This window comes from Lissotriton vulgaris, chromosome 8 (assembly GCF_964263255.1).
Source record: "Lissotriton vulgaris chromosome 8, aLisVul1.2, whole genome shotgun sequence".
Lineage (NCBI taxonomy): Eukaryota > Metazoa > Chordata > Amphibia > Caudata > Salamandridae > Lissotriton > Lissotriton vulgaris.
This window is the reverse complement of record NC_141696.1, coordinates 468253399-468265981: the sequence shown is the minus strand read 5'-3', so window position 1 is coordinate 468265981 and position 12583 is coordinate 468253399. Positions and strand designations below refer to the sequence as shown.

The 12583-nt window shown below is 45.2% G+C and overlaps 1 protein-coding gene across 2 annotated transcripts in view; it reads left to right on the top strand.

The window, feature by feature from the left end:
* The window catches only part of RBBP7 (RB binding protein 7, chromatin remodeling factor), a 98948-nt gene that overhangs the window by 23557 nt on the left and 62808 nt on the right, over positions 1–12583 (top strand). For both annotated transcript variants that reach the window (XM_086934260.1, XM_086934259.1), the window contains exons 2-3: positions 3908–4052; positions 5720–5865. In XM_086934260.1, the coding sequence (XP_086790386.1) occupies positions 3908–4052; positions 5720–5865 (291 nt within the window). The remainder of the gene's footprint in view (positions 1–3907; positions 4053–5719; positions 5866–12583) is intronic.

The following is a 12583-nucleotide window of genomic DNA, read 5'->3' as shown; positions in this document are numbered from 1 at the left end:
GCGCGGGTGCCGCGATCATACTAAAATGAAAGAAATAGAAAAAACATCTTTTTCCTTCATTTTCGTATCATCTCGGCACCCACGCTTTGCGCTTGCCATGACGTACACTTTTCTCATGGCCTGGCCTGCTTTCCTTCAGCTGCAAAAGGTTTATCTTTATGGGGCCATCTGTTTGGCCCTTCCATAAAGATAACAAACCTTTTGCAGCAGAAGCAAGTCGGGGAAGTCTGTCCAAGTGGGATGGACAAAAAAAGAGAACTGTACGTCACCACAAGTTCTTTTCCAATGGCTGGCCACTGTTTAGCAAAAACTGTGACGCCGGCCAATGGGAAAGCGGGTCTGGGCTTGAAGCCCACTAGTGAAAGCTCCTCAAGATCATAAGATCTCACCAGCAAGACTGCGCCGCCTATGCAGGCAAAACCTAAAAAATGAGGGAGGGTAAGAAAAACAAAGAAGCCGACAAAGATGGAGTAACAAAGATGAAGACAGAAGGACAAGAAAACGGCAAGATACCTGCAACATATCATTGCAAAGCAGAATGTCCAGGCACAAAAAATACGGTCTGGAAAGGCATGCACAACATATACATGGATCAACTGGGAAATCAAATAAAGACTTTCAAAAAAAGCCTAGCTACCCATATGCTCCTAAATAGTCGACTACTAAAATAGGTTTTGAAAAATGCTAAACCTTCTGAAATAAGTAAATCGGGGAGGGCAACAACAATGTCAAAAGAATGTGTTTTTAAAAAAATCAATCATTGCAGCAAACATCCCTGGGCTTGACTTAAAAGCAACATAATTAAAACAAGCATTGGCAAAGCCCATAGGTCGCGTCTATGCAAGCACTATTAGCTTTGCTAATGTGTTTTAGCCATGTTGTACACCAGCGTAGCTGCTGATCAGCCTGGCTAAGTTAGTGGCGCACAGGAGAGTGGTATGGAGTGTCAGAATGGAGTAGTGTTGTGGAGTGGCAGAGTGTCATGTATTGGAGGGACATAGTTTGGAGCTGCGTAGAGTGTTGCTTTGTAAAGTGACGTAGAGTACAGTGGCATGGATATCAGCAGAAGAGAATGTAAAGTGCCGAATGGAGTGGTGACATGGTGCAGAATGGAGTGGCAGGTAGAGTGCAGTGGCATTGAGTGGTGGAGAGTGCAGTGTTGCAGAGTAGAGTGCAGTGGAGAAGTGGTAAAGAGTGCAGTGGTTAAAAGTACAGTGGCTTGGAGTGGAGTGGTGCATGTGCTTAGAGTTGCGTGGAGTGTAATGGAATAAAGTAAACTGGTGCAGAGTAGATTAAAGTGGCGTACAGTGGACTACCGTAGAGTGCAGGAGTATAGAATAAAGAACCATGGCGCACAGTTTATTGCCACAGAGAACACTGGTGTAGATTGCTGTATTGCAGAGTGGTGGAAAGGGGAATTGTGTAGAATAGGTTGGTGTGGGCTATATTCGACTGGTTTAGATTGGCGAAGAGCGCATTGACATAGAGTAGAGTGGTACAGGGTAGAGTAGAGAGGCGTGGAGGTGTGCAGTGGTTTAAAGTGAAGTGGTGGACAGTAAAGTGCAGTGGCATAGAGAGGAGTCTTCATGGTGTGGTAGCTCACTGCTATTACAAACACATTATTAATGGAAAAGACAATTACATTTGCACAGATCTACAGTTTTACTAATAAAACTATATAGTGCACAGACATAAATGTGTGGACATTGCATCACCCGTGTAATTTGTTTTGATCAAAGTTGAGTATTTGTTTCCAACATACTTCAGAAATAACAAATGTGCTTAATTTGTGTTTCTAATTATGATATACACTGAAATACATACACAGTTCATTTAAATGTTGTGTGCTACAAAAAACTCTCCTACCATCACTGTCCAGCAAGATTGTTACATAAAAATCCTCTCACTTTGAAGTCAGAGAAAGAAAAGTCAACAAGTGCCATCCAAGGACGGCACCTGACAGTTGGCCTCTTTGAATGCACGGTAGATGTGACAAGATAAGGACAAGATTTACATGCTTGTTTACAGAAAAGGAACACTCGGAAGGATACTATAAATAAGGTTAGGGCAAGGGAAAGTACAAACTCAATCTGACGGCCTAAAACAAATAGGCCGCAAATGCAAGAAAACTTGAGTAGCAAACCGCAAAGCCATTGGCAAGCAACGGGCAGAATGCATTCCTAGGTAAACTTTCTGAATGTTCCCAAGATGCTTTTAGCAAACTAGACAGCTGTGCTGCCTGGTAGGCTGCAACATAACCACTCGACCCTAAGTGAAAAATCAATATTATGGTTTGGAACATCAAGGATCCTCACTTTAGAGTAGCTTGAGTGATTCCATACACACTGTGCAATTGACGCTGCAAGTTAGGGTTTGCACCATGAATCGTAACTGGTGAATTTTATTGGTTTTATGTTTGAGCCAGAAGCATAACTGTTGCAATGTTGTGGTTTTTTTTTTTTTACTCCAAGAGATTTTTATTTCATTTTCATTTAACCCGTTGGCTGCTGCTGTCTGCCAACGGCCGTCGCAAGCACTACCTCGGTAGTGCTGCGCACGTCTGTTAGGCGACTGACCCTGCCCGTTTCTTAGAACGTTCCGCACTGGCACGGAACGTTCAGAGCAACCAACTAGTTAATAAATGTGAAAAGTAAATATTGGCATATTATGTACATTTGTACCACAAAGTATTTTTTTTAACTGATGCAGCATACGCCCCACTCTCTGAAACTTAGCACTTTTCGTTATTTCGAGGAACAGTTTGTTATATTATGTATACTTATAATCATTGGCAAGTGTATCCTTGTGCTGAGCATGTGTGCCTATGTTTGCCTGTGGTTTGGTAATTGAAAAGTCAGGTCTTCAGATTCTTGTGGAATTCAAAATGACAGGAGGGGGGGGGGGGGGTCTGATGTGGTGTGGGCAGGCGTACCACGCTTTAGGAGAGATATGTGAGCGAAAGTAACTCTGGTTCCCACAGGAGTGTATGATTGCCTATTGTGTGGATGATTAATACAATTGCAGAAAAGTAGATGTTTTGAAAGTAAGCATGAATCTGATCCCTAGGGACTGCAAGTGTTACTGTACGTTTCAGAGACATCTAGTGGTTTATTTATTGGGGGTACAGGGCAAAGTGATGGTACCATAAAGCTTTTTAAAGTCCCATACTCGTCTCCTAACTCTATGGCCTGCACCTGCAAGATTTATCCAGAGCCTAAATACTCTGGTGTTTGGCTATCTGTATGGCCTAGAGTGACAAAGTCTCTCTCTCTCTAGATATTTTAACTGCAAATTCAATCACGTAGAAGAGGGGAAATACAATTTTGGATTACTGTGCTAGGCAGATAACCGCCTTATTTGAAAGGAGTCTGGTCTGTGTTTCTAAGCTCGCCGGACAGAATGGATAGATTGCCTGATCCCTTTAAAAATATGGTAACCTTTTTATATTTTACTTGAGCACACCACCTTGACATATTTGCCAATGGACACTACGGTGGTGGTGTTGGGGTTTATAGCTACTCCTAGCAGCCAATCATATATTTTGAGTTCTGCGCTTATACCAATAGATTCGGAATCCCCGGAGTAGAGAAGTGTGGGCTGTTGTTTTGCAGGTCATACTATTTGCCATCTTTGTGGTCTTACCCCCACTTTCGTCTAGTATCATTACTTATTTGCTGACCATTCACTGTAGTATTGTTCTTAGTTTCCAGTCTGTTCCCATGATGTTCTCCGTTGTGAACTTTGTCTGCGGTAGTACATTGCCATTTACTGTGCTTAAATGTAGCCTTTTTAGCGATGTCTCTCATAATTCCACAGTGAATTCTGTTCTTAGGATTTAAGACAGTGGTTTGTTTTAAGCTAGTTGTGGTTAATCTTTCTTTTGTTCTCATGAAATATTCTCTTTCAGTGTTTGAGGACACGGTTGAGGAGCGAGTGATCAATGAAGAGTACAAGATCTGGAAGAAGAACACCCCTTTCCTCTATGACCTGGTCATGACACATGCTCTGGAATGGCCAAGTCTTACAGTTCAGTGGCTGCCAGATGTGACTAGGTAATGCTAAGGGTCAGGGGTACTATTGTGTGTGGGTTTCCTTTTTTGGGGGTAGATTCTTCAGATGGTTTTCAGGTCTTTTGTTGTAGGTGAGACTTCACAGATAAGTCTGAAGCATGTGATGGGAGTTCTTTAGCTCCCTAAGCAAGATTTTCCTTGCAGACACTGTCCAACAACTGAAACCTTTCATTCGACGACTTGTAGAGGTTAGTCGCTACAGAAAGCAAAGGACTACTTTAAAAATTGATAATTGACCGTTTAAGTTAATTTAAAGTACCTTTGAAAACGTAAACTCAAGCCGGAGTGCTGAATTTAAAAACCCTATTACGAAGAGCAGCTTTGCAGAGAAATTTAACTTGAGAAAATGGCCAGATTGAGAGTCTTTTGTATAGAATTGATTCCACAGAGAGATCACCACGATCACATGGGCAGAACTTTGAGGGACGGATGTGGTAAGGCTGTATAACATGCCTCTCCCACCTTTGTACCTACTCTCTTCATATTTTAAAGCACTAGTGATCAGTTTGTATTGAATTTGACCTGCATCGTAAAAATCCATTCAGACAGATACACGGAAGTCTCACTGTACGGCCCTTCTGAAAAAAAGAAAGCCATGTGTACGTGCAATATGGTCCTATCCAGTTTGCAAACCATTGGCTGGAATGGAGAATGTAATCAAACACTATACATTTCTGCTTTTTTGGACAGTGGCATTTATTTGTGTTAAAGCAAGTAACAGAAACATCATTGTTAGAATAATGCATCAAAAATGGTAGCAATGAAAATATCAAGTTCCCCAAGTGTGGGTGTTTGAATATATTTTGTGGCCATCTTCTCTTAGCACCACTAAGTTTCTTCCTCGTATCCTATTATTCCAGTAGCATAAATCCTGTGCTGTTCACCCATCCGGTGGGGTCATCCACCCGCTGATGGCGCCACTTTACTCTTCAAGGACAAAAAACATTGAAAAAGTCCTGTGTGAGAAGTGGTAGTATTTTTAAGTAGTCCTTTCAGTTAAGGCAATACTGTGAAATGTTTGCTGAGAATGATAAGATGAGTGATGGGGCTGGTCAGTGAGCAGCATCAAAAATACATACTAGTTCCATTTTGAACACTTTAGTACACTGGTACAAAAGAGCCGTGGCTCTTTGTAATATTTACAAACGTGACTTACAGTAAATGGATTTTGATCCGATGCTTTTTTGTATAACCGATATAACTGATTTGCCTATATTTTTTATCTTAAGGTCAGTGTCTATCTATTCTATTTTCATCTGTCCTGAATATCCATGTAATTTATTGTATGTGCTGGGTAGCATTTGGGCAGAGCAGGCATTCTCTGTAGTTTTCTGAGGCTCAGTAGGCACCGAGTATCATTGACCGTGACACGCTTTGGTATTCTGTTGCAGCTCCCGGTCATTTTCTCATGGGCCTGTTCGTGAGCAAAATACCTATCAACTTGTCAAGTGCCACCTTTTGGTATTAAAAATATAATTTTATTAAGACTGGCTCCCCAATTCCTTTGTTAGTGTGACCAATGCTAAATAATTGCTCCTTTCTAAGCAAATGAGGCTGTGGATGTCTTCTCACTCTCTAAAAAGAATGTAGCATGGATGGCCCAACAGGCAAAGTTGCAGATTTTGATCAATGCTGCTCATCTTTTTCAGGCCAGAAGGAAAGGACTATGCACTCCATTGGCTTGTACTAGGGACCCACACTTCTGACGAGCAGAATCATTTGGTGGTTGCACGGGTACAGATTCCGAACGATGATGCTCAGTTTGATGCATCTCACTATGATAGTGAGAAAGGAGGTGAGTACTGTAGATTCATTAGTCTGGTTGGCATTGTTGTACTTGTAGGAAGTACGTTTTCCCTCCGGATCTACAGCAGGCTTTGTGCGTCAAACATCTGTTTAATGCTTTGCATCACAATATGACCTTCAACAAGGCTTTTGTGATCAACTGAGGAAAGTGAGTACGACTGCATGTACTTGCAGGTATTGCTGCAAGATGGGTCTTTTGAGCAGGAAATTAAGATTAATTTAGGGATTGGGCTTTGCGATATATGGAATAGTGCAACTGCTCCCTTGCATGGTGATCTGTATGAATACAGCAAGTACTGTATTAAAAATATCTGGTGGAGTACTGTGTAGAAATACCTGGTGAAGATAGGTGCGCTTGAGGCTATATATTTTGTTAGTGCCCTAAATATGTGATCTTAATTGACTATCCTGAAAACCGATGACCTGGCAACTGTCTTGACTGGCCTTGGTGTGACCTGATGTTTGTGTTTTTTAGCAAATTTGCAGTTGAGGCTTCTACTTTACACACAACTCACTTTTAGGTTGTTGTTTTTTTTAATGAAGAATAGCAATATTAATTAAATTGTGAATTGATAAACATTATAGGGGGTACATTCTTTTGATGGATGTAGGTCTACAGAGTTTGCATTTGGCATAGATTTGATTAAATGCTTTGTTCCACCTATCCCGTTTTGCAGTTTGTCCACACATGGTTTGTTTATTTTTATAGTTTAAGTTCCTTATTGTGTGACTGCACTGAACTAAAGCTTTTTCTCACTCACTGCGTGTGGAATTCTTTCCTTCAGGCATCACCCTCTTCTAACATTTTCATTATGTGGGTGTAATTAACGTTTTGGGGGTTCCACTCAATGACTCCATATAGAGTGGTAGCAAAGACACGTGCTAATTATTGAACTCTGCACTCTTACACCATCTAGAAATCTGGTACTTCATTGACTTTCAGAGCAGTATTCTCAAGTAAATGAGCAACAATATTGCCATGACCAGACCTGTCTTTCTCCTAGACCGATACTCTTCTCAAGAGAGAAGTTCCTATGTTACACCCTACTCATAAAACTGGACCAGAATCTGTTATAGGGTACATTCCTTGACTATCTAAAAATAGATGGGGTCTGGAATTGTTTTTAAAATTCTAAGTAGCGGACTAATTTCTGCCCGGTTTTTAACTTGTATTTTTACAAAAGTCCTGAAGATCCTCTACACAGCTCACTCAAACCATTCCTATTTCAGGTCAGAATGGAGAAGTGAAATGCAATTGACAAAATAGTTGACAGTGCACTTCTAGACAACAGGACTCCTGAACCTGTTGGTATGTTTGGGCATAGTAAACAACTTAACTCTCTGGGGAAAACATTTCCTTATTCAGTACATAATTAGGGCTCCCGATTTTATGGTATTTTTAGTTGTTGACATTTTCGTCTGTATTCATATTTATTTTTTGTCAACTATCTGTATTCATATTTATTATGGGTTTTGTGAAAAAATAAAGCCAAAACCGGTATTTCCGCATGTATTTAGCCAATAAATATGCAGTCATGTCTGAATGCCTGCCAGGTTTCAGTGATATGAAGACCTGCAGAAGATAAATCAATGCACTTATATGAAAATGTGCACATTTCAGCATCAGCCTTGTGCATATCTACTGCTGTTAAAGCCTCTTTACTAAAATCCCTTTTTTTTAACCCCATTAGTTATCAATCCACACAGCTATTGGCTTGGCAGTCATAGCAAAGTGTGTTTAGGATCACTCAAAAAGCATCCAATTTCAGTTTTTATCCACATTTAAAAATACAGACAAGAAAATCAATGGCTTTCTGTCTGTATTTAGCTGTAAAAACGGAAAACAGGGAGCCTTATATATAATTCATAGCAGCATACAGGATGTTGAAAGTGCAAGTGCGCAAATATATAATACCTATTTCACAAATCCTTTAAAATGCAGTGCAAATCGGATTATACCATTAAATACTCTGATTCAACCGTATAATACAAAGACCCTAAATATGAAATGCATTTTGCCTACATAGGACCCTGTGCAAAATACATGCAGAGACCTGACAGTTGTAGGTTTTTATTGTGCAGTACAATATTTATAGCAGCTACAAGATATCGAAAGTTCGAATGCACACGTATAATATCTGTCACATATCCTTCAAAACACATTCTTAACTAGGACAGTTCAAATCGGATTATACCATTACATACTTTAACAACTTCAACTGTATAATACAAAGACCCTAAAATTCTGCTTATAATGTGCAGTGAATTTTGGCCAAATGGGACCCTGTTCAATATACCACAGTTAAATACAACTCGCTAGTCCTTCCCCAAAATATATGTAAGAATTGTTTGAAAAAAAAAAAAAATTGAAACACACTGTTTCAGAGTGTGGGGGGGGGGGAGACTGTTTCGAGCCTCCTCAGCTGTAGCAATGTTTTTTTTTTTTTTTTTTTTTTAAACCTTTATTTGTCATTTTTCAGTGGCATACAACACAGAGGCATAAACGTCAATACAATAATACGATTCAGTACTGTTCATGGGGCATACAATGTAAATAGCTCTTCCACTCAAGGGCTGGCACAGTGCATACAGCGCGTACATCAGTTTAGACTGAGGGACCTCACCCCACAGGGGCCCCCCCGCTGCCCAGTTAAGGGAGGGAGCATCGAGGACAGTAGTACATTCCATTACATAAAGGCATCATGGCAGACCGCGTGTGCTTTCACCCCGGCACCCACAGTCGTGCATGTGCAGGCACCGATTAGCAACCATCCAACCCCGTCCCGAACAAACCTGTGCGGCACGTGCAGCAAGTGCGGGCAGCTTCGTCCCACAAGGGGATGGCAGTCAGTGGGAGAGTAACCAGGGTAGGGCGCATCCCAGAACAGGGACCTACGCTCATTAGTACAGCAGCCTCCTATCTCAACCGGCATCCACAGGGCGAATGCGCCCAACCACTTCCATTGGCCCACGTGCTAAAGCTGCAGAAGGTGAGGCGAGACCAATCATGTGAGCAATGCAATGCGTATCGTGTTACCTCCGGAGTTCCCCGTGTCACTCCCACCACATTCGCCCCATCCCTCCCCGGGCTGGGCAGGTCGTGCATATTCCTACGTGTGAAAAGTAGTGCGGTGCGTGTGGTGTAGGGCTGCAGCACCCGCTCATGGGCCCGGCTCAGACCCGTCATCTCCAGAGGCGTCGCTGTGAGTCGTCTGAGATAGCCAGTACACTTGTAAGGGGGACCAGAAGTCACAGGGTTTGCTACGGGCCGGCATCAGTTCTGCATAAACGCCATGCTGATCCTGGCAGTACTTGAGATCGTCCAACCACTCCTTAAATTTCGGCGCCCTTCCCCTCCCCCATCTGCAGGCGATCCTCCTCTTGGCAAGTAGCAATGCGACATCCACATATCGGCGGTCGGTCTTGGGCACATTCCTGGTGTAGCCCAGCAGCATCACCACTGGGTCCATGGGGAGGGGGCCAGCTATCATCACCTGGAGCGCAGCGTGTACCTGCTCCCAGTATTCACGGATCGCTCCACACTCCCAGGCCAGGTGGAGGAAATCCGCACCCTCCGCCCCGCACCTCGCACATCTATCATCCTCCGATAGTCGAAAACGCAGCTTGCGTACTGGGGTATAATAATATCTCTGCACGAACTTATAATGAATAATTTTCAGTCGGCAGCTGGGGGAGATTTTGGCAGTGACCGAGCAGCTATACGCCCATTGCTCATCTGTGAGGGCAGTAGGGAGCTCAGAATCCCAGGCAGCTCGCGCCTTAACCGGAACAAGGGGACGCTGCTCCCGAATGGCAGCGTATAATTTCGATACCAGGTGTCTGCCGTCTGACACCAGCATTACATGCAGAGGCAGAACTGTGCCCGGTTCCTCCGGGAAGCTCGGGAGTATGTCTCTCATACCCTGGCGAAGCCGGATATAATAGAACACTTCCATTGTCGTCGGCTGGGTGCCCTGAAATAGCTGGTCCTTGGTGCGAAACTGACCATCCTGGAAGAGATCGCCCCAGACATTAACGTGTAAGCGAGTGCACATAGATCGGAATCCGCGTTCCGTCAGGAGCGACAGTTTTGGGTGGTACGCAAGGGGCATGGCCGGCGAGTATAGCATAGGGGCGTCCAGTAGTTTTGTCACCCTTCGCCACGTGTCTATAGTACAGGTGACAGTGGTGGCTGGCGTTTCGATATCTCCCGTCGATCCCAGCAGCATACCCCTGAGCGGCAGGGGGTGAACAATCCAGTCCTCCGCCGCGACCTGCGGCATGAAAGGGGCGGGGTTCACCCAATAGTAGGCATGCTGAGCCTGAGCGCTGAGGTAGTACACCTCCAGGTCAGGCACGTCGAAACCCCCCCTGCTGTACGGCTGTGTGAGGAGCTTCCAGCTCAGGCGCGACTGCTTGCCTCCCCAAAATAGGCGCAGCAATTCTGATCGAAGTCTTTTGAAGAAGTAGGCCCCTGGGTAGTAAGGTATATTCTGGAAGAGGTATAGAAACCGCGGTAGGACAACCATTTTGATCAGGGAGGCTCTGCCTGCCATCGACAGTGGCAGGGCCATCCAGCGAGTCACGTTGTCGGTCAATTGCGAGATGGCCACCCCATAGTTCACACGAATCGTGTCTTCTTTGTTGAGGGACACTGCGATCCCCAGGTACTTTAGGTCCGAGTCGCACCATTCCAAGGGGTAATCCAGCGAAAAGCGGGTCACAGATGCTGTGAGGGGATAGAATTGCGACTTTTTCCAATTGATGTGTACCCCAGAGATGCCTCCAAATAAAACAAATTCCCTCAGCAGGGCATTGAGATGGAGCTGCGGGTGCCGCACAGACAAGGTGACATCATCCGCATAAAGGGATATGCCGATCTGGCGTTGGTTGCAATTAAAGGCGCTAGCCTTATGTAATTGCCGGATTCTGCAGGCTAGTGGTTCAATGGACAGGGCGAAAAGCAGAGGCGACTGGGGGCATCCCTGCCTAGTCCCCCTTGTGATCGGCATCTGTGCCGACAGCATACCGTTAACGATGACTCTGGCAACTGGAGAGGTGTACAGTAGCGTCACCCAGGCTATGAATATCCGGGGGAATCCCATCCTGCCCAATATGGCCAACAGATATCCCCATTCCACTGAATCGAAAGCCTTGGTGGCGTCCAGAAACACTGCCGCGACCGGGAGCTCGGGCGATATGGTGGGTACGAGGGAGAATAGCGTACGGAGGTTATGGGAAGTGGCCCTCCCCGGGATAAATCCCGACTGATCAGGCAGCACCAAAGTGTTCATAAGGAGGGACAGCCTAGTCGCGAGCACCTTCGCCAAGATCTTCGCATCGCAATTCAAGAGTGATAGGGGCCTATAAGCATCAGTATCCACTGGATCTTTCCCTGGCTTTAGTAACGAGGTGATCGCCACCTCCCTCATGGAGCCTGGTAGTATTCCGTCCTCTAGGGACTCTTCGAACACCTCCTTCAGTACTGGTGCCATGATGTCTATATAGCACTTATAAAATTCAGCCGGCAGGCCGTCAAGCCCAGCAGCTTTACCATTACTAAGCGACATGATCGCCTCACGAACTTCATCCAGCTCGAAGGGACACCCCAAGAATGCGCGGTCGCTGTCGCTCAACCAACAGAGTGCTATATCATCCAGGAATGAGCCAAAGTCCACCTCCCCAGTCTGTTGGGTAGTGTATAAGCGTCGATAATGCTGAAGGAAGGTATCCTGTATCCCTTTAGTGTCTCTGTGACACCCGCCCATCCCATCAGAGATTTCCAAAATATGTGTGGCAAATCGTTGATGTCTGGTAAGGGCTGCCAGGACCTTCCCCGGCCTATCCCCCTCACAATACCGTCTGGCTGTCCAGTATTTGCCCCGGAACTTCACTTCTCTGGCTGCTTCGTCCTCATAGGCCGAAAGCTTGGTTCTAAACGCCTTCTCCAGGTCAGGGCAGGGAGCGCGGGCCATCTCAGCCTCTAGAGCCTTAAGTTCCGCCTCCAGGGTAGTCAAGGTACGCACAATCTCCCGCAGAATGCCACAGCTCTTGGATATCGTAACACCTCTCACTGTGACCTTAAAGGCCTCCCATATCGTCTCTACCTTGGCCACAGACCCCTTATTCCGAGGAAAAAAGGCCTCAATCTCCTCGCCGAGTTCCTGCTTAAAGACAGGATCAAGTAGGGCCGACGGAAATAGCCTCCATGGAGGACGCATCCTCGCATATCCAGGCATCCCAATGACGGCCAGCACAGGGCAATGGTCCGAGTATGTACGAGGCAGGTGTTTCACCTGGACGAGGCCCCCAGCTAGGCCACGAGAGATAAGACAGTAGTCGATCCGTGCCCAGGAGCGCGCGTATGTGGTAAAGTGTGTGCCCTCTCTAGTGCCCGGGTGTAAGTGCCTCCAGCTGTCTAGTAGACCCGCCTCCGTGAGTATTCCCTGCAGGGCGTCCCTGGCCTTCGTGTTATATTGTCCACTCCCGTCCGACCTGTCCATCCCCGGGTGCAGTGAGAGATTGAAATCCCCCCCCCAGACTATGTGTGTGACCTCGACCTCTAGGATGTGACCCCATAGCGTTAAGAAAAATCCCGGTGTGTCGACATTAGGCGCGTAACAATTCACCAGCATTATCACATCGGTACCCAGCCGTCCCCACAGAATCACAAACCTCCCCTCACCGTCTATCCGAACTCCCATCTT